Raw genomic sequence first — 22,832 nt, 5'->3', positions numbered from 1 at the left:
TAATGTGTTATTGTTTCTATAGAAACAGTTAATTTACAGAGACATGTACGACAGGCAATCTACATAATACACGTGCATGGTTACTAATAAACAGATCAAAACAAATGTTATTTAACTAAGCATAAAATCGCTGATCTGTTGAATTATTCTGAACGGAAACATTTATTAAAAACAGTTATGGAATGCGTCTCCCTGACACATGAGGAAGAAACATTAAGAAGAACCCGAGTCAAAAGGGAATCCGTCCCCTAGTGGATAGCCAAACTCCTGTACAGCCTGACTGAAGAAGGCAAGGTTGGTGTTGGACCGGTTGTTGTCTGCCGCTTTCAAGTACATTATCTAAAATGTTACATGTACTCAATTATTTAATTGACTTTAACCTACTGGTTAGTGTTAAATCCCTACTAGTGGACCATGGCTGTAGTGCCCCCTCCCTGCTCTCCGGGCTCTGCCATAGAATGCAGCCCATTACTCCAAGTGTGTACTTTACTTCACTGTGTGCTGTGTATATTTCACTAATTCACAATTGTTAAATGCAGACACCAAATTATAATTTAACTAATTATAAATTAACTAAATTATAATTATAAATTATAATTTAATTTATATCTCTATATATCTATATATATATATATATATTTAATTTAATTTATAATATATATCTATATATCTATATATATAATTTATAATATATATATATATATATATATATATATATATATATATATATATATATATATATAAATAATATATAATTATCAATATATAATTATAATTTAAATTATAACACCAAGTTATAGCGAAATGTCTGTAAAATATGTCAGGGGTGTTGGTCTACTAAATTTTGCGAGCCACTGTAGCCTAAATCTATAATTCTAGCCTAAAACTAGCTTTAAACTACACAGACAAACAGTAAAAAAGCAAATGTTGGATATTTTATGCCAATGTAGCATTAAGCTGACGAGACTATTGTTAAGGGTAAACTTTAGCCTACCTTACATTACCTGACGTTACATTAGCAAGAGACTATGAGGTATGCTAACATAATTTCGTAACAACACATAGTAACAACACCTTATTGACAATTCATCAATGTAACATACCCATCCATCAGACGTTTCCATTTCAGCACACTTCAATTTCAGCAATTTCAACGTTTTCCTTTGTCTTAGCACTTGTCAGATCCGTTGTCTTACCACACTGCCATCTAGTGGACGTGAATGTGCATGTGAGGCTATTTGTGGATCTTGTCTGCATTTGTGGATTTTGCAGAGTGTCTCAAAAATACGCCACAGAGGAAAAAAGCGGTGAATGCGTGTCATTGCTGATCCACAAATGCGACTCACATTTCACAAACAGAATTGTCAGTTTTACAAATGTATTTTTGATTTGCAAATGAAAAACTACGGAACCCCTAAAGGGACATGGAATAAAAAAAAATCACAGTAAAAAAAAACAACAAAAAACCTATGTACTTTTGCGAGATCTCGCAAAACTTTTTGCGAGATCTCGCAAAAGTTAAGCTGATGTACTTCCGGGTCAGCCTGATTTATTTCCGCTGGCTGGTCAGATTGTAAACAATAATGGAGAGTGTTCACCCGTGGGAGACCTGCATGGAGTTTTATTTTGAGATTGGCCTCAAATATAAAGACATAAAATCAGTACTTGCCGATAAACACGGCTTTCATATTAGTGAGAGACATCTGAAGCGACTCCTTAACGAACGAGGACACTAAAGGGACATGGAATTTAAAAAAAAAATAAGTAAAAAAACCCCCCAAAACTATGTGCTTTTGCGAGATCTCGGAAAACTTTTTGCGAGATCTCGCAAAACTTTTTGCGAGATCTCGCAAAATCTTAAAGGCTTATGGACTGGTGGTGGTAGCCCGGTCATTTGGGAATCAACAGGATGTCAGGAAGACCAACGAGTTATGGAGGAGGATTTGGAGCAGTTTCTGCGGTCAAGAGGGATCCCTCAAGCAGACATCATTCGCATGACAAGAGACAAGGTGGGCAAAGAATTAATTCAGTCACAAATAACGCTAGAAACTAACTTGGAGGAAAACGGAGTTAGCAATAATAGTTTGCTGTAATGTTAGTGCTCCACGTGAATTATGCCATTAGCTAATACAGTATATTATCTTATCATTTTGCCGTATATTAAGTTGTTCTTCTCACGCCACAAAAGTGGACATATCTGTGACATAATGCTAGGGCAGGAAACACACGAGAAGCTACACAGAGGCTACAGTCGTTGAGCACGAAGCACGAAACCATACTTTTGAAAGGCTCAAATATCCCGTGCCGAGGATTGCAGTGGCTGCAAATACTAAGAAAGTATTGTGCGTAGTGTGACAGTGTGACGGCTCAAATGGCGTTAAGAGGTAGGCTTGAGTCGAACATCGCACTAAAACGTAAGCAGTGAGCAGAAAACACATTTAGACGTCCGTTTGTTACTGGTTTATTAACACTGATTATAAAACACATAATAAATATCTGATTTATTATGTGACTGAGGTTTGTTACTGGTTTATTAACACCATAACGTTGGTGAGTCCTAAACAAATGTAAAAAAAAAAACCCTACAAAATATCAGGGAGGCAGTTAAATCAGTCAACAGATCACTGAATTGTTTTTTACTGAAGTATTCATATGAATAGAACAGATGCGCTGTCACTGTTCATTTACTATTGAGCTGCAAAGACCAAAATACAAGTTACAAATATTAAATTTACATTTGTGGATATCAAAACACATGTACAAACCCCTGACTATTTGTAGATCACTTTCTGTGCATTTACAAATATTAATGAGGCAAAAATAACACCATACTCCTCCAGTTTGTTTTTCTCTACTCACTGTGTATAAGCTGATCGCTTAGTAGAAGAGTATAGGGTCGCCAATTAGAGCATGCGATTGCTCATATCCAGTGAATGCACAGTAGATGGAGATATATAATATATATTGTGTGTGTGTTTAGTAATGTAATGTTTGGTTTTTAAGTTATATATGGTTATAATACTTGAGCACAGGTCTCAGCTACATATAGTACTGTGTGTCAGTAAACATTAGACACAAAAGATAGCAAGTGTTAATCGGAAGGTTCACATACTCATGTAACTGGAGTGTTATTTGAATGACTAACTCTTTCAAGGCCCAACACTGCTAATGGAAAGCTCAGACTAACAATCCTAGTTTTCACCTGACCCCTCTGCTGATCCCACTTTCAGTACTTTGCATGATGATTTTTATGTAACTGCCAAAGGCAAGCCTGGTCATAGTCTTTAGGTTTAAAAAACAAAACATAAAATATGGACTTTAAATTGGAAAAGAAATAAGTCTATATACCCCTATTAAAATTGCAGGTTGTTGTGATGTATAAAAAAACAATTAAGCCAAGATAAATTGTCCAGGATTATTTTTGCACTGAAGACACTGGAGTTTGAGATCAAATGATAGATACAAGATGATTGATCAAAATTTCAGCATTCATTTCCTGATATTTATGCATAGAATGTGTAGGAGCAGCCCCACAGCATGCTGCCACCACCATGATTCACCATGGGTATGGTATTATTGGCTTTCTTTTAAATTTTAGAATAGAATAACATTTTCCGTCGCATGGCTTGAAGTGATTTAGGTAGACTTGGATATTATTTATTTATTTACTTACTTACTTATTTGTTGAGGTGGGCCTAGCCACCCTAAACCAAAACCCAGAGATGTGAAGAATGAGATATTGTTGTGACATGCAGGAAGTGAGCAGTACTTGCCATATACTGCTGCAACCAGATATTCCTTTAATGGTGCTGGTGGTCTTTTGGCAGCCTCCCTGAAAGGTTTTTGTCTTATCCTTTTGTCAGTTTTGGAGGGATGTAATGTCACTGTGGTGCCCCATTTTCTTTATTAGATAATGATTGTTCCATGGTACATCTGATGATGTGGAACTTCTCTCCTGATCGATACTTTACAACAGTGAGATACTGCATGTGCTTTGTGAGCTCTTTATGGACCATGGCATCAGCAGTTGGATGAAAAGCATGATTTCAAGAAAATCTTCACAGCTGATCTTTATTTTCCGTTAGTCAGGATTATTTCAGTGATGACAGTATGATCATTAGATTTGAACATGGGTTTGAATATGATTTTGGTTAATTCTGAGCACAGTGACATGCCCCGTTATAAAAGGGTCTGCACACATGCAGCCAGCTTATTTTATTTTATTTTTTTCAGTCCAACACCCCCTAAATGAATAAATCAAAATAAAAATTCCGCTTGTTTTTCACTTGAGTTTTCTTGGTTGCTATATTGCGTTAATGGTGGAAAAAGATCTGACATGATTTATCTTTCATTTTATCTTTGAATTTTTTTTTAACATCACAAAAACCTGCTATTTTTATATCCGCTGTATAAAGCTTAATTTGGAAAATGAGGAGATGATGTGTCTTGGATCATTGGGCATTGCCTGGTTCTGAAATTCCTGAAGCTTTAGGACTGAATTATACTTCTGCAGTTGCGTATCTGAGCACGTCGTGCATCATGCGGTGACGCTTGCACATAATGTGAACATGTCCGCTGGGGCGGTGTCACAGGAACCATGTGAGGATTGACAAAAATTTCAAAAATAATCATAAAGGAGAGTTCTGTGTTTTCACTCTCGGATTAATAAAAATGACAACATGGGTGTAACTTTATTTTGAAAAATGCTTGAGGGGGGGCCTTGCACAGTCAAATATAAACCAAATCAGTTCTCACTGAAGACATTACTGAAGCATTTTTACTTGTCTGTATTAAAGCAGTATCAGGTGGTTCATGTACAGATGCACTTCAAAAGTGTTCAAATTTAGTAGTGTTCAATATTAAGTTGACCGTTGTAATGATAGCAGCCAGCATAAAGCCTTGCACTTTATTGTTCACACATCTAGGGGTTAAACTGCACAAGAAATAATTGTTTAATCCATGTTTTTCCTCCCCCCCCCCCCCCATGTGCAAGTTCTCTGTCTTCACCAAATGTTGCATCTGCTTCAAAATATTAATTTGAGGCCAATTCAACCTCAAAGTTATTTTAAACATGTTCAGATCTGAAACCATAATTCATAGTCTTTGATTCCACAAGGACTGCATTGTGACTCAAGCATACCTGTGCAAAATGTACATGCAGATATGAAATGCAGTCAAACACACAATATTTCCATGGCTGCTGTTCTATTTAAAAGATTATTAAAATCATTATCCACCATCATTATCCAGTCAACTGTCAATTAGATAGAAATTTAATTCGAATTGCCTGCTATTCTAACGAGGAGTATACATGAGCATTTTTATTGATCAGTTTTATCTTAATTGAGACACCATGTCCAAATTTGTTGTTTTGTGGCCTAGTGATTAGGTTTGCTAACTACCTTCCATAGTCCATAATCTGATCTCGTAAACCACAGATTTTATGCTAGAGGTACAAAAAAGTGCTAGCCAAGTGAATTAATTTAAATATAAAACCTGTATCTCGGTGCTAAATTTGCCTTCCATGCTATTCCAATTGACGTGTCCCAGTTGATTTACAGCAGGACCCCTGACCCGACTCTCCTCAGTCACAGATATTGAGCTTGTCCTGCTTGTAATAGAGTGTGCCGAGCGGATGGAGTAGTCAGTCAGAATGATGAGCAAAACCAGGAAAATTCTTGTACAAAAATAGTTTTCTTTTTATTCTTAAGCCGGCAGTTAACACAAACAGGAGAAACAAACAAACAAAAAAAACCCACTGATGACAAAACCAACCAAAAAAAAAATTCTGGGACAAAATGCCCACGCAAGCTAGGCTACTCTGGCATTACTCACACAGAGCTCAAGTCATGCGTCCTCTCCCTGCCGAGGCCATCTCCCGAATGAACAGTGCAGCGCATATTTAAAAGACTACATCACAGTCTTGACACAATTAAAATCAATCAACACATCTAGACAGATTTTAACAGTTCTAAACATTTTCACTGCATGCATTACACTCCTACAACAATGTGCAGACCTTAAATATTACAACAAACACTTGCGTAAGATTTTTAGACCATTTCTCTCCGCTCTAATGAGCTGCTTTCCCGTGCATCGCAGAAGAAACCTTGAAAAGCGCTTTCAGACCTGCATTCTGGTTTGGTCCCGCACCCGGAAGACTACAGCAGGTAAATGGCTACAAACATTTCTGACTGATGTTAGATAAACTCTAGCAGAAAAGGATTCAGCGGTTAAACGTGCGCACTTAATGAATCTTTACACGCTATTGTTTACAGTGAAAACTAATAAATGCTTGCACTGTTTAAACCTGTGTCGTGTCTTTTACTATGAACACATGTACCAAACATTTCAGGTTTACATATCTAAAAGTTGTAACAAATGTACCCGTAACAAAACATACTTGTAAAGCCCCCATTACCAAACCCACAACAAACATACAACACAGATTGTATTTGGAATGTCTTTGCAACTGTGGTTTAGTCCATTGCACTTGACCATTGAAACATGACCAGCGGGAGGAACCGCTGTTTAGTGATAGACGCATTGCGCTCTGTCACATTACCCCCCCCCCCCCAAAAGTGGACGTCTTCCTCGTACACTTGTGACAGGTAATCTGCCACAACATTGTCAGGGCCAGCACGATACTTAACAGAGAACCTAAAGGGCTGGAGTGACAAGTACCACCTCGTCACTCTAGAATTTGTGTCTTTCATTTTGTCAAGCCACTGGAGGGCCCAATGATCTGTCTCCAAAACAAAGTCTTTGTCCATGAGGTAATACTTGAGCGAATCTAAGGCCCACTTAATGGTGAGCCCCTCCTTTTCCACGGTAGAGTACCTCACCTCCCGTGGGAACAACTTTCTACTCATGTAGACCACCGGCTTTTGCTCCCCAGGTGGACCCTGGAGCAACACTGCCCCCAGCCCCACCCCAGATGCATCTGTTTGCACCAGGAAAGGCTGAGAGAAGTCGGGACTTTGCAGGATGGGATCTTTGGTCAGACAGGTACGTAGGTCCTCAAAGGCCTGAGAACACTGGTCTGTCCAGACCACTCTGTTGGGAGCCGACTTCCGAGTCAGCTCGATCAGTGGAGCTGCCCTGGTGGAGAAGTGGGGGACGAAATGCCTGTATCAACCCACCACTCCCAGGAAGGAGCGGACTTGGCATTTGGTGGTCGGCACAGGAGTGTCCAGGATGGCGCTGACCTTCCCCACCTGTGGCTTTATCACCCCTCCACCGATGACGTGGCCCAGATACTGCACTTCCCTCTGGGCCACTGCACACTTTTGGGGGTTGACTGTCAGACCTGCCTCCTTCAGCCGCCTCAGCATGTCCTTCACGTGGACCAGGTGTTCCTCCCAGGAGCGGCTATGAATCACGACATCATCCAGATATGCCGCCGAGTATGTCTCCGCCCCCCTCAACACCTGGTCCATGAGGCGCTGAAAAGTTGCTGGCACCCCCTGCAGGCCAAAGGGCATATAACAGAACTGATAAAATCCAAAAGGAGTTTTAAAAGCAGTCAATTGTTTAGAGTCACTGGACATGGGTACTTGCCAATAACCCTTACTGAGGTCAAGGGTCGTCAGGTACTTGGCACCGCCCAGTCTGTCAATCAAATCATCAATTCGCTGCATTGGATATGGATCAAAAGCAGAGATTGCGTTTACCTTTCTGAAGTCCATACAGAAACACAAGGACCCATCTTTCTTGGGTACAAGGACCACCGGACTCGACCACTCACTTGAAGAAGGCTCGATGATGCCCATGTTCAGCATGCCGTCGATTTCTTTCTTGATCTTGGGCAGAAGCTGTGCTGGAATGCGATAGCATGGGAGACAAACTGGACCAAGAGCCTTCAGCTTGATGTGATATTGCACCAGAGTTGTCTTGCCAGGAGTGCCTTGGAACACCCCCTCTGGTACACAGGTTCTCAGCTGCTGCTGCTGGGTCTCGGAGAGGTGGCTCAGGACGATGTCTTCAGCGCCCTCCTGCTGCACCGGGAAGTACTGCTCCTCTGCCTCTTCCTCCTCCTCCACCGCTCTAGCAAACAAGCAGTTGACTGGCTGCTCCTTCTCATGCCACTCCCGCAGCATGTTGATGTGAAAGTTCTGGGTGTGCTTCTTCTTGTCCGGTGTGTGGATCTCATATGTGACCTTGCCGGTCCTCTGCTTGACGACGTATGGCCCCTGACACTTCGCAAGGAGGCTGCTCTCAGAAGTGGGAAGCAGCACCAACACTTGCTGGCCTGGCTGGAGGGACCGCTCTCTGGCTGACGCGTCATACCACTTCCGCTGCTTGGCCTGGGCAGACTGCATGTTCTCCTGCACCATCTCCGTCAGGCGCTGCATGTGGTCTCGCATCTTCAACACATAGGTTAGAACGTTCAGCTTCTTCTCTGGCTCCTCTCCCTCCCACACCTCCTTCAGGACGTCGAGTGGACCCCTCACCTTCCGTCCATAAAGGAGTTCAAATGGGGAGAAGCCAGTAGATGCTTGCGGCACTTCCCTGTAGGCGAATAACAGATAAGGTAGCCAGTCATCCCAGTCAGACCCAGAGTCTGACACAAACTTGCGGAGCATGCTCTTTAGGGTCTTGTTGAAGCTCTCAACAAGCCCATCAGTCTGAGGGTGGTATGGCGTGGTTTTAATGCCCTTAATTCCTAAGTAATTATACACATTTTTCATTAGGCCAGATGTAAAATTTGTACCTTGATTGGTGAGCACCTCCTTAGGAATCCCCACCCGTGTGACCAACTGGAGAAAAGCATTAGCTACCTGCCTTGCCTTGATGTTACGCAAAGGAAATGCTTCTGGATATCTAGTGGCATAGTCTGAAATGACGAGGATGTATCTGTTGCCTTAGAACTGAGTTCTAGTGGGCCAACTGTATCCATCGCAACTCTGCTAAAAGGGACATCAATGATTAACATTGGGACCAATGGAACTCTCGCTCCCTTCTTGCCTGGGGCTGTCAGCTGACACTCAGTACACGTTTTACAGAACTTGACCACTTCAGCATACATATTAGGCCAATAGAATCGTTGAACAATCCTATCCCATGTTTTGCTCTGGCCTAAATGCCCGGCCCATGCACTAGCATGACCAACTTCCATGACTGTTTTTCTTAGAGAATTTGGCAACACCAACTGCTCACCTTCCTTCCCATGTCTGTACAAAATACCCGCCTTCAGCTTGAACTTGGGGCCAATTGCATCCCCCTTTTCATCAGCATCCAAGCCTGAGTAACAGGGTTGTAGGGATTTGTCAGCTGTTTGTGCCTGGATTATATCTGAGGGAACAATTAACTTCACCTCACCATCCAGCTCAGGGTGTGGATCAGTTTCAATCAGCTTAGTGCCTTTGAATTTCTCTTTTCTTTTCTCACTCCTTGTTTTACATTTAAAATCAGGAAATGCTAACGAATTCCATGTGTTGTCTCTTTCCTTCTTCTGTAAATGTGTAATTACCATGTTACAACTATGACCATCAGTTAACGCTACTAGATCTGGGATGTCTCTGCCCAAAACTACTGGGTATGGAAGTTTGTCTGCCACCGCCACTGTAACCAGGTATAACACATTATCCACCTCAAGGTGAACTTCAGCTGTTGGGTAAGACCGTTTGTCACCGTGAACACATCGTATAAGCAGCCTCCCCCCTGTAGGTGTACTGTGTTGGGGTACTAGATCGGATCTCACAATGGTTTGGCTACTCCCAGTATCTACCAGGGCCTGCACCTGCTTCCCCTCCACCCGCACTACTGTACCTCACCACAGTAAAAGCATTTGACATCAGAACTAACAGGTCTAGGGCTTTTAACGCTATTACCACCATGCCAACCACCCTCAGACTTACCGGGCTGTGCAGCTGTGCCGTCTCTCCCCCCGGTCATCTGGTGTGGTCTTGAGCCTCGCCGAGCCGCCATGAAGGCCTCGGCCAACACCACTGCCTCTTTCACCGTCTTGGGGTTATGTTCTTTGATCCACAGCCGTACGTCACTGTTCACCATCCTCAGGAACTGCTCTAGGATGAACATATCGTTGATCTCCTCCTTGGTATGGACTTGTGGTTGTGTACATTTCTCATACAGCTCCCGCAGTCTGGTGAAAAGTTCTTTGGGTGACTCCCCGGGTAACATCTGGGTTGACCGGAAGCGCTGCCTGTATGTCTCTGGATTGATTTCAAATTTTTCCAGGATAACTGCCTTGACCTTGTCATAGTCCATTGAGTCTGTGAAGTCCATGGCAATATATGTTGCCCTTGCTTTGCCGGTAAGTAGTGGAACTAAATGCAGTGCCCATTGTGTTTTGGGACACATACCAGCCGTAGCAATGCGTTCAAAAGTTGTAAGAAAATGTTCAATGTCCTCATCATCAGAATATTTTTGCATTTTAGACCCTTTCCAGCCTGTGACTTGGGTACCTCCAACAAAATGCGCTGTCGGTGCTTGGGCCCCTGCCATTGCTGCCTGGGCTGCTGAATCTGCTGCCGCCGCCGCTGCTTGGACCCCCATCGCTGCTGAACCTGGAACCTCCACCGCGCCTGGGCCTGCCGTCACCGCCGCCGCTTGGACCCCCATCGCCGCTGGACCTGGAACCGCCACCGCGCCTGGGCCTGCCGTTACCGCCGCCGCTTGGACCCCCAATGCCGCTTGGTTCACTGCCGCTGAAGAGCCATGAACTGCGACTGTTGCACCTGGAACTGCTGCTGCTTGCACCACTGGAGGGCCTGGACCTGCTGCTGCTGTTGTTGTCGCTCCTGCTGCTGGCATGGCCTGTGCTCCTCCAGGACCTTGGTCTTCCGATGCCCACCTCTGCAGCTCTGCCTGGGCTTCCATCTGTGTGGCATGTACTTGACTGACCGCTGTTGACACTGGTGCTGACAGTGAGACTCCATGTTGCTCTGCCCTCGGTCTGGACCTTCCCCGGCCCCGACCGAGCTCCCATCTCTCCTGCCGCACTTCCTCCTGGAGCATGCTGAACTGGTGCACGATACCTGTCCAGCGATGCTCTTGTCGTGCTTGGTCTTCCAATGCCCGCTCCTCTTGCTTCTGCTGCGCCATCATGAATGCCTCGAACATTGACTGCAGTTGCTGCACAGACTTCTCCAGGTCTTGCTGAGGTGCATCCTCTTCCTCCTCAGCTGCTTCAACTTGTGGCTTTCTTCTATTTCCCATTATTTGCTATCATTAAGACTGACTTGCGCACACTAGTAGTTTTCGCTGACACCAAATGTAATAGAGTGTGCCGAGCGGATGGAGTAGTCAGTCAGAATGATGAGCAAAACCAGGAAAATTCTTGTACAAAAATAGTTTTCTTTTTATTTTTAAGCCGGCAGTTAACATAAACAGGAGAAACAAACAAACAAACAAAAAAAAACCCACTGATGACAAAACCAACCAAAAAAAAAAATTCTGGGCGCAAGCTAGGCTACTCTGGCATTACTCACACAGAGCTCAAGTCACGCGTCCTCTCCCTGCCGAGGCCATCCCCCGAATGAACAGTGCAGCGCATATTTAAAAGACTACATCACAGTCTTGACACAATTAAAATCAATCAACACATCTAGACAGATTTTAACAGTTCTAAACATTTTCACTGCATGCATTACACTCCTACAACAATGTGCAGACCTTAAATATTACAACAAACACTTGCGTAAGATTTTTAGACCATTTCTCTCCGCTCTAATGAGCTGCTTTCCCGCGCATCGCAGAAGAAACCTTGAAAAGCGCTTTCAGACCTGCACTCTGGTTTGGTCCCGCACCCGGAAGACTACAGCAGGTAAATGGCTACAAACATTTCTGGCTGATGTTAGATAAACTCTAGCAGAAAAGGATTCAGCGGTTAAACGTGCGCACTTAATGAATCTTTACACGCTATTGTTTATAGTGAAAACTAATAAATGCTTGCGCTGTTTAAACCTGTGTTGTGTCTTTTACTATGAACACATGTACCAAACATTTCAGGTTTGCATATCTAAAAGTTGTAACAAATGTACCCGTAACAAAACATACTTGTAAAGCCCCCATTACTAAACCCACAACAAACATACAACACAGATTGTATTTGGAATGTCTTTGCAACTGTGGTTTAGTCCATTGCACTTGACCATTGAAACATGACCAGCGGGAGGAACCGCTGTTTAGTGACAGACGCATTGCGCTCTGTCACACTGCTGCTCTGAGATTTTTAATTTTTAACAATTCTGTAATATATTTTGTGTGTGTGTGGATATCAAATTAAATCTGCAGCCTTCTCCCTGATTTATGCCAGAGTAACATCACCTTTTAAGGTCCATTTAAACCCCTGCACATGGCACAATATCATGATCGCAGTTTTCTGAAAATTAATCCATTTAGAAAATGATGTGATCATATCAGTGTATGACTGACATACAACCCCGATTCCAAAAAAAGTTGGGACACTGTGTAAAAAAACAAACAAACAAAAAAACCCAGAATGTGAAGATTTGCAAATCATGGAAACCCTATTATTTCATTGAAAATAGTACAAAGACAACCTATCAAATGTTGAAACTGAGAAATTTTTTTGTTTTGAAAAAATAGGCTCATTTTGAATTTGATGTCAGCAACATGGTTCAGAAAAGTTGGGACAGGGCAGCAAAAGACTAAAAACAAAAATGTGTAATGCGCAAAGAAAAAAAAACCTGAATTAGGTTACTTGGCAACAGATCAGTAACATGACTGGGTATAAAAAGAGCATCCCAGAGAGGTGGAATCTCTCAGAAGTAAAGATGGGGAGGGGTTCACCGCTCTGTGAAAGACTACGTGGGCAAACAGTGCAACAATTTAAGAATAACGTTCCTCAATATACAATTGCAAAGAATTTGGGGATCATCTATGGTACATAATGTCATTAAAAGATTCAGAGAATCTGGAGAAATCTCTGTATGCAAGAGACAAGGACGAAAATTGACATTGGATGCCTGTGATCTTCAGGCCCTCAGTTGACACTGCATTAAAAGTAGACACGTGTCTGTAATGGAAATCACTGTATGGGCTCAGGGACACTTTAGAAAACCATCGTCTGTGAAAGCAGTTCCTTACTGCATCCACAAATGTAAGTTAAAATCATATATAAATAATATCCCGAAATACTGCCACCTTCTCTGGGCCCGAGCTCTTTTATGATGGACTGAGGCAAAGTGGAAAACTATCCTGAGGTCTGATGCATCAAATTAGAAATTCTTTTTGGAAATCATGGACACCACGTCCTCCAGGCTAAAGAGGAGACGGACCATCCGGCTTGTTATCAGTGCACAGTTCAAAAGCCAGCATCTGCATTAGTGCACACGACATGGGTAATTTGTACATCTGGGAAGGCATCATTAATGCCGAATGATTGTTACACGTTTCAGAGCAATATGCTGCCGTCCAGACAAAATCTTTTTCAGGAAAGGCCGTCCTTCCTTCAGCAAGACGACGCCAAACCGCTTTCTGGACGTATTAAAACTGCATATCTCTGTAGGAAGAGAGTCTGGGTGCTAAACTGGCTTGCCTGCAGTCCAGACCTGTCTCACATTTAAAACATTTGGCGGATTATGAAGCGCAGAATACGACAAAGGAGACCCCAAACTGTTGAGCAACTGAAACTGTATATCAGGCAAGAATGGAACAACAAAACTACAGCAATTGGTCTCCTCAGTTCCTAAACGTTTACAGAGTGTTATTAAAAGTAGAGGTGATGCAACGCAGTGGTAAACATACCCGTCCCAACTTTTTTTAAACATGTTGCTGATATCAGACTCAAAATGAGCATATGTTTTTCAAAAAGCAATAAAATTTCTCACTTTCAACATTTGATATGTTGTCTCTTGTACGATCTTCAAAGAGATATAGGGTTTCCATGATTTGCAAATTATTGCATTGTTTTTATTTACAGTTTACACAAGCGTCCCAACTTTTTTGGAATTGGCGTTGTAAAACACAGGCCTGAGAAACTAATAGTGAGAGTCAGTCTAAACTTTTTACAAGGTGTATTTCAACCGTTTGTCTCAGTCGGTTCTATATAAAATTTGTAGACTTTCAAAAAAAAAAAGCGTCTTCAGTTTACATAAGAGAGATGAAATGGGGGGCAAATGTTATTGTTTACTTTTCATATGGATTTGAAAGAGTCTGAAACCTTTAAACCTGAAGGAACTGGGACATTTGAGTACACAGACAGACAGGCAGCACCACCCACCAGTCATCATTCACCTGGAGGCCAGTTGACACAGAGCACTGTATATACAGTTAGCTTTCTAGAGGAAAGCAAGCTGGAGTGTCCGTGTGTGTCTGCGCCTTGTGATACAAATGTGCAACTGCGCGTCACTGCAGAAGTATAAACCAGGCCTTTTACCTTTGTGATGTTCTGTTGTGTTTGCTTGAGTGGCAGAAGTTTGAGATGAGTGAAACTAAAGCATGTATTATTATTATTATTATTATTATTATTATTATTATTATTATTATATGTACCTTGTACTTTTAGGAAGTGACTCCACACCACCTCCAATCAATAAAATGTCTCCCATAACAAACCGGTTTGAAGGCATACTCCAACAACAGAGGTAAATAAACTATACAAGTGATTTAAGGCCTCAGTCAGAGTGTTTCTGAGTTGAATTATGCCATTTAGTTCAAGTTACATTAATGTACGTTAAAGCTAGACAGCCTTTCGATTTCATAAAATTGGTGAAATTTAGTTCCCTCTGAAATTTGGTCATTGTGATGTATGTTTATTCCTGTAATATCTCACAAAATATCAGGCCATTCTGTGGCTGGGAAATTATTTAATTTGGGGGGATTCCCGAGCAAATAACGTGCATGAAAGCGCTCACTTCGTGCAGTCGAGCAGACAGAGGAAGTCCGTGAGCGCATACGCATGCATACCTGAGTCGTCATCGTCGTTTTCATCTTTAGCGTTTTACAGCAGCTGACATCCACAGTGTTGCATCACTGCCATCTACAGATTTACCTTTGACAGTACACTGACGGTTACATCATCTCATCTCATTATCTGTAGCCACTTTATCCTGTTCTACAGGGTCGCAGGCAAGCTGGAGCCTATCCCAGCTGACTACGGGCGAAAGGCAGGGTACACCCTGGACAAGTCGCCAGGTCATCACAGGGCCCGGTTACATCATTCTGTTGCTAAATGAACAGCTGATCACACTGAGGTGCTCGCTGACTGCCGATATTTATTAGCTTGGTCCTGCATTTCCTTTCCTTCGCAACACAACATAACGTCTTTTCTTCTCGCTTTCCGTTACTGTAGTCGGTCTTTCACGTTTCATTCATACACTCATGTCTTCCATTTTTCTGTCCTGTTTCAAATTTGTATCCCACAATGCCTTGAGCAAATGGGGAAAGCCCACCATGTGATGTATGATGTAGTATCTTGAATTGGGTCATGGTGAAGCAGGAAAAAATAGCAGAGAATTTAGGGCCACATGGCCCTAAATTCATTAATTGTATTTAAAAAAAAACTGGAAGATTTTGGTCCACTAAATAAAAATGACTGGGTGTCAGGGAAAATTCTTTTTATGACCTACACTTGAAAAATCTGAAAGGCAGTCTACCTTTAATAAAATAGAACTACCCTTAAGTTCAAATCTATGACATTTTTGCTGCAATCTGGTTAGAATTACAATCATTGATGCCATAACATCCTCCAACAATCTGTCTAAAGAAACAGGAATTTTAACTGAAGTTTTAAGCTTATCATTCCTGGGCTCCGTTTCGCTCTACGCTCCTATGAAACCATTCATGCTGCTGAGCACAGTTACTTTGCATTAGAAAGGTCACACAAGACAATAAAGATGTTTGTTTTAGGTCAAATGTTTTGAAGTAACTTCCTGTCGCCAGATTTGTTTAGACATACAAAGCAGATATGGCCATGTGGACAGGTGGAAACATGGTTACACAGAGTGACTTTTCCTAGCATTTCAAATTTGCTTTCTTAGCAAAGCAGTAATTTTAGGTTTATCACAACACACACGTAATTTTAAATATAATGAAAATGCTATACTATGTAGTTATAATTGGTAATACCTGCTACTGGCTTTGATCAGCAGGCATATCCTTGATTCCAAGATTAGAACTGTAACAGAACCAGCTCTTAGACATCATATATAAGCTTCTACAAGAATAAATATTTACTACTGTTTATTTCATGTCAGGTAAGTGACTCAATTTAAAAATTTCTTGTAGAATTAAATAAGGAACAAGCCATTCATCTCATCTCATCATCTCTAGCCGCTTTATCCTTCTACAGGGTCGCAGGCAAGCTGGAGCCTATCCCAGCTGACTACGGGCGAAAGGCGGGGTACATCCTGGACAAGTCGCCAGGTCATCACAGGGCTGACACATAGACACAGACAACCATTCACACTCACATTCACACCTACGGTCAATTTTACCAGTCACCAGTTAACCTAACCTGCATGTCTTTGGACTGTGGGGGAAACCGGAGCACCCGGAGGAAACCCACGCGGACACGGGGAGAACATGCAAACTCCGCACAGAAAGGCCCTTGCCAGCCACAGGGCTCGAACCCGGACCTTCTTGCTGTGCGGCGACAGCGCTAACCACTACACCACTGTGCCATTCATTTGGTTGTAAATTATTTTGTATCAGTCTCTCAGCTGGGTTGTTTTAACTGTTCCTCAGCACAGCGTCAAGTACCACTAAAGCTACACTGGGCCCTAGGGTCCTTCCCACACTACCTCAAAAGTGTAAGTTACTTCTTCTGTAACTTGGAAGATTTCAAGCCAAGGATCATGGTGTTTTGCAGTTATATTTGGTAAAAAAAACCCTGATGCTTCCTGCTTGTGCCCCAGAAACAATTCACCACCCCCCAGTGGACAAACCCAGCCAGCCTCCAGAGCCAGTGCTGTTCCAGAAGTCTCCTCCAGGGTCAGACACACCACAGAAAGTCCCTTTATCTGATAAACCCCAGCCAGGGGACCTCCATCCTAAACCCCAGGTCTCAGAATTACCACCTAAACCTGGAGAACTACCCCCAAAACCACAGCTCTTTGACCTGCCTCCAAAACCTCAGCTGGGAGACCTCCCACCCAAACCTCAACTCAAAGACCTCCCACCCAAACCACTACTTTCTGATCTCTCCATCCTCAAACATGGAGTCCCTGAACCTGCACACAAGCCCCCTCCTGGAGAGGTGGCTCACAAATCTGAGCCCTGTGATATGCCAGTGACTAATCAACAAGCTGAACCATCACCCACTCAGTTCACCCACTCCACCAAAGACACCAACGGGAGCCTGAAATCTGGCCCAGAAACTCCAATACCACTTCCGAGGAAAATCAGTACAGTGAGTTCGTGAAACAGGCAGCTAATGTTGTACATAGAGCCAGACCTGTGTAGGAAGTATGGCATGCATAATTTTTTTTCCTTCTTTATTTGAATGTAGGGTAAGATTAAACTGCGGCGAGTAAAGACCATCTATGACTGTCAGGCAGATGATGATGAGCTCACATTTGTAGAGGGCGAGGTCATTGTGGTAACAGGGGAGGAGGATCAAGAGTGGTGGGTGAGTAGAATGTCTTAAATTATCAATATCTTTTTGGTCTTAAAAAAAGTCATTAAAATGCATTCAATTAATTTCAGTGCGATTCAATTTAAGACCAGAGTCAATTCTGCAGTATTTGCTATCTCTCTGGAACTATACACAGTGTTTTAAAGAACCAGCCCCTTGCTAGTCTGTTCAGACTTCAACTGTGATGTGGTGTGTTGAAGATTCCCCCCCTTAAGTTTTCTTATGTATTTTTTTTATCCTCCTCAGATTGGACATATAGAAGGACAACCAGAGAGAAAAGGAGTTTTCCCCATGTCCTTTGTTCATATCTTGTCTGACTGACACATCAATTACTGACCTGAGGCCCACAACCTTCCCACCTTGCTCAACTCCTCTAAAGAGAAACCTGTAAATAGCTGTTGGAACCTCCCTGGGACTTTAAAACAAGAACCATGAAAAGATGCAAAAACTGAAACCTCTTATTAACTTCTTCCCCAACAGAGGTGCAGTGTGAATGATGAGTATCTAGTTTCACCAGTGCTTCCATTCCTATTCAGCACAGCTGAAACTGCACCCAGCAGTTAGCCACATCCTTCAGTTCAGCTGTTTCTCCAATGCTTTTGTATAGGATAACTGTACATATATACACACAGGAGTTAGTGTTGTGTAAATATGCAAACCTGTGTTAATGTGGCAGAAAGTAAAATGTGTACACTTGTATTCTGCCTGACACCAGTCCATACCAGGGCCAGTACTGCACTAATGCACATGGAGCGGTGTTGGTATTGTATCTCAAATGGCATGGTGATGGGCTGTAATTGTTCAGGCTTATTCCCCTACCACCTCTTTACAGACCACTCCAGTATATCCAGTGATTAAAGTTATCAGGAGTTATGAGTTCAAGTTATTCACTGTTTTGCTTGTGCGACATGAACCTCTAAGCTGTGCACCTGCTTAGTCTGGCTTTGTCCTATGTATTACCAACCACATCTACTGAGCCTGATCTCACCCTTCATCCACAATCTTTTCAAGCATTGATCGATTTCTTTTTCCCCTTTTGGAGAACAATTGTGGTTCATCTATTTCACCCTCCACAGTGAAGGTATTAAGATGGGGATACTGGAAGTGTTCTGTGCATAGGAAAACTGGTCCACTTCAATGAAGTGAGGTACTGGCTGCAACTTTTATAGCCATTGTCCATAAGCTTATGATGCACTGTTATGGATAATTGGGTGCTTTGTTCATCTTGAGTAATATGCCAAGTGTCAGGCTGAAGGGAGAGTCGTTACTAGGCCACTCAGGTTACTGCAAATGAATTAATCCTAAGCCTAGAGCAGAACTACTTGCCCTTTATTCAAGCTCTACCCACTGAGAAGTTGTCATGCTAACAGTTGTAAAAGACTAAATAAAATGCCATTTCAGGTGGACAGCTAAAACCAAAGCGTGTTGGTATGTTAATTTATCATACTAGGTCACAGTCTCAGTTCAGAACCAGAATTAAGTCTTATGATGCTACTTGCACATCATTTTTAATATCATGCCGCCCCCCCCAAAAAAAAAAAAAACCAAAACCCACACCCTCAACGTCCACTAGTCAGTCATGCTTGATACAAGAGACTCCAGTTACAGGAAGACCTTAAATCAAGTATATTAAGATGTACTAAATGAATTTTAGGCTTGATACCAAAGTGTTACATACCTATACAAAAGCAAAGCCAGAAATGTGCACACAAGTTTATTTTGCAGTCTAGCAACAAAATTGTTAAGTCAAGGTCTCCAGTTATTCACTACATCATTCCACCTTGACCTTCAACTAAATGCAGAAGCTTCACTTGCTCAAACAAAAACTCATTCAACCTCAAAGTTTAGACTGCTGGTAAATAAAGGATTGCAATAAAAATCTAAATGAGAACTATTTTAATACTTTCACTCTTTGTGCAGTTCTCCTTGCTTGAGCCACCTTCTCTACAGACTTGATCACCCCAACAGCAACAGTCTGCTTCAGGTCCCTTGCAGCAAACCGCCCTGAAAAGAATAGAATAGTAGCATGCAATGTTCACACCCCAGCAGAATCCATTTCATGAAATAAAATGGAATTACCAAACCCTCCTTTAGTTACCTTACTGCAAATCTGAGGACCAACACACCTGGTGCATTGCATCCAGATGTTACATCTACAGGTGGCAAGCTAGTGCAAAATTACCAGAACTTACCTAAAGGTGGATAGCTGAAGAAGCTTTCTACACAAAGAGGTTTGATGGGAACAAATTTAACTGTGGCAGCATCTCCAGAGACCAGAAAAGGTGGCAAGTCTTCCAGTTTCTTCCCTGTGTGACGATCAAGTTTCTCCTGTAGTTCTGCAAAGCTACATGTAACATGGGTGGTATGGCAGTCCAGCACTGGAGAATAGCCCCTTTTGATTTTGCCAGGATGATTGAGAATAATAACCTGTAAGACAACATAGTAGTGTCCAATAATGGACCACATACACCCTATCCAAATTCCAAAGCATTCAAATAACTAGAGGATATGCTCAAGTCTGGGAATGAGGACCTTTGCTTTCAAAACAGAACACAGACCAACCACAACAAAAAAGGTCTAGTCTGATTCAGTTCAAGTGATTTTACCGAGCCAGTCAGTGCTTATTGGTAACATCTGGCCATCTTTATCTCCACATCACCTGAGCAATGAAGCTGTCGACATCAGATGGTGGGTCTTGCTGGGCATTACCAGCTACATCTCCACGTCTCAAGTTTTTGACTGCCACATTCTTGATGTTGAAGCCCACATTGTGGCCAGGCAGGGCTGTCTGCAGTCCCTCATGATGCATCTCAATGGATTTAACCTCTGCACTCAGCTTAGCTGGTGAGAAGGTCAGAACCATCCCAGGCTTCAGAATTCCAGTTTCAATTTTGCCCACAGGAACTGTGCCAACTCCTAGTCAAAAAACCCCCACCAATAAGCCACAAACCTTACTCCCCTACCAAAACTAGGTCCAAAAGTCATTTATTGCAAGGAATGAGTGATTAGATCATTGCACAGTGATCAGCACAACCTCCAATTTTATAGACATCCTGAAGTGGTAAACGAAGTGGTTTACTGGCAGTGCGCACTGGTGGATACAAGGAGTCTAGCACTTCTAACAGTGTCTTGCCACTTGAAAAGCCATCCTTCCTCTTGAGCTTCCATCCTTTAAACCAAGACATCTAACAAAAAGGGTTCAGTATAGAATTACATATAGCCCTTCCACTGAGGCACCAAGGACCATGTTTAAGAACATTGCCTTTAAAAAGAAAATAAATGGCTTACCTTCTGTGATGGTACAAGCATGTTGTCACCACCCCAAACAGATAGGGGAACAAAAGGCATAGCAGTTGGGTCATAACCAACCTTCTTGATAAAAACAATTACATTTTTCACTACCTCCTCATAACGTTTCTGGCTGAAGGGTGGCTCAGTGAGGTCCATTTTGTTGACACAAACTACAAGCTGCTTGACTCCCAGGGTGTAGGCCAGCAAGACATGCTCCCTTGTCTGACCATTGCGGGATATGCCAGCCTCAAACTCTCCTTTTGCTGCAGAGACTACCAGCAGAGCAGCATCAGCCTGCAGATGAATTAACAACTTAACACCAAGTCTGTAAGAGAATGTCTGCACCCTGAAATATTCTGGAGATGAGGAACACTCATTACCTGTGAAGTTCCTGTAAGCATGTTCTGAATGAAGTCACGGTGACCAGGTGCATCAATTATCGTGAATACATATTTCTGAGTGTTGAATTTCAACAAGGAAATGTCAATGGTGATGCCACGCTCTCTTTCTGCCTTAAGTTTGTCAAGAACCCATGCATACTTGAAGGAACCCTTCCCCATCTGGAAAAATAATTTCCTAGGTCACCTTGAAAGAAAAGTTAGTTTAAAAAGGAAAATCATGACTGAACAAATAACCAACATACACCTGCCTGGGTTGCAGCCTTCTCATACTTCTCCAGGGTTCTTGGGTCAACACCACCACATTTATAAACAAGATGGCCTGTGGTGGTTGATTTCCCACCGTCAACATGACCAATGATGACAAGGTTGATATGCATTTTCTCTTTGCCCATACCAGACTTTACCTAGAACAAATTAAGCTATGAAGTACACCAAATGTTTTAAACAGGAAGGGGAAACCCCCCCCCAATGCTTCAATTAAATAGAATGCTGTAATGCAGCTCAGGTGCATTTAAAAAAAGACCCGCCCATCTGCTTCACTGCGTGCCCTAATAACATCATTCAGGCTGTCCAATTAACCGTCACTGAACATGTATTAATAGTGCACAGGTTCCCAATACCATATCCTACATATTAGTTCTTTCTCTCCCAAAACAACTGATCCAATCAGATAAAGCTCTTGCTGGCGTGAAGTGGGTGTTTCAGATGGGAATCTGTGAAAGTGTTTTAAGTATATAACACAATTTACAAATCTATATAATAAGCGGCAATGTTTGTCAAGTTTATTTGCATAGCGTTTTTAACCATACATGAAAATCCCTCACCTTTCAGCGAAATTCACCGTTTTGAAACCAAAATGAGTGACCTACGTGAATCGTGTAGATCCGATGAGAAAAAAAGTGGGGGGGGGGGGGGGGGGGTTTGATATTGACCCAAAAGGCAAGGAGGTCGCTTCACACCCATAGACAGTTCGTGCCGGTTTGTGCCTCCTCCTCCTGCTTTGATATTGACGCCATAGCGACGAGTGCATCTCACTGCGAAGGGCAAGCAGCATCATTTTGCGCCTCTTCTCCTGCTGGCCAGAGCGTGCACACATCAGTCAGAGTGCAGACCAGACCACCAGAAGCTGGATTGAGTCATTGGACTGAATTTCCTACTTTTTTCAAACTTTCCTGATTTGCTATCAAAACAAACAAAACTTCTGGCTTGACTTCAGCATTCGAAAGAGGGCGCGTGCGTCTTTTGACAATCCCTGTGTCCGAAATTGCTCGCTACTCACTATATAGGGCACTGTATAGTGGAGATGCCATTTTGTAGTGCTGTCTGTGCTGAAAGAAATCAAATTAAAAGTCTCAAATTTGATTTAATAAAAGACAGCAGCAAAGAAGAAAGTATTCAGCCTTGATTTAAAAAGAACTGAAAGCTGCAGGTACTTCCATATCTTGGCAGGCTGAGTGGTATGCTGGGGCACCTCTTGCCAGCAGACCAGGAGATCCAGAGGGAACTTGTGCGGTTCAGTGTTGACCTGACCATCCCCAGCTTCAAGGAGGGAGAGAGCATCGTGGAGTGGTCATGTC

General features: G+C 42.5%; 2 protein-coding genes across 2 annotated transcripts in view; one reads left to right on the top strand and one right to left on the bottom strand.

Moving 5' to 3' along the window:
- LOC132867612 (arf-GAP with SH3 domain, ANK repeat and PH domain-containing protein 1-like) overlaps nt 1-18,445 on the top strand; it is a 46,257-nt gene extending 27,812 nt beyond the window's left edge. The window contains exons 3-7 of the mRNA XM_060900593.1: nt 6,899-7,008; nt 7,933-8,223; nt 16,845-17,338; nt 17,438-17,557; nt 17,810-18,445. Coding sequence (XP_060756576.1) covers nt 6,899-7,008; nt 7,933-8,223; nt 16,845-17,338; nt 17,438-17,557; nt 17,810-17,884 — 1,090 coding nt within the window. The 3' untranslated portion in view covers nt 17,885-18,445. The remainder of the gene's footprint in view (nt 1-6,898; nt 7,009-7,932; nt 8,224-16,844; nt 17,339-17,437; nt 17,558-17,809) is intronic.
- A 1,009-nt stretch (nt 18,446-19,454) lies between these two features.
- On the bottom strand, nt 19,455-21,647 carry LOC132867252 (elongation factor 1-alpha-like). The gene is made up of 7 exons (XM_060900051.1): nt 21,504-21,647; nt 21,235-21,414; nt 20,852-21,148; nt 20,598-20,748; nt 20,223-20,479; nt 19,756-19,990; nt 19,455-19,567 (listed from the first exon to the last, which is right to left on the bottom strand). The coding sequence occupies exons 1-7, from the start codon at nt 21,645-21,647 to the stop codon at nt 19,455-19,457; spliced, it is 1,377 nt and encodes a 458-aa protein (XP_060756034.1).
- Nucleotides 21,648-22,832: the final 1,185 nt, after the last annotated feature.

This window comes from Neoarius graeffei, chromosome 19 (assembly GCF_027579695.1).
Source record: "Neoarius graeffei isolate fNeoGra1 chromosome 19, fNeoGra1.pri, whole genome shotgun sequence".
Taxonomy (NCBI): Eukaryota; Metazoa; Chordata; class Actinopteri; order Siluriformes; family Ariidae; genus Neoarius; species Neoarius graeffei.
The sequence above is the reverse complement of the archived record's forward strand: the minus strand, read 5'-3'. Positions and strand labels throughout refer to the sequence as shown.

Coding starts and splice junctions, on each gene's coding strand:
- LOC132867252 (XM_060900051.1), bottom strand. CDS start 21,647: ATGGGCAAAGAGAAAATGCATATCAACCTTGTCATCATTGGTCATGTT. Junction 20,749..20,851: donor TGCTTGTACCATCACAGAAG/GTAAGCCATTTA, acceptor CCTTTTTGTTAG/ATGTCTTGGTTTAAAGGATG. Junction 20,480..20,597: donor GGATGTCTATAAAATTGGAG/GTTGTGCTGATC, acceptor TTTTTTGACTAG/GAGTTGGCACAGTTCCTGTG.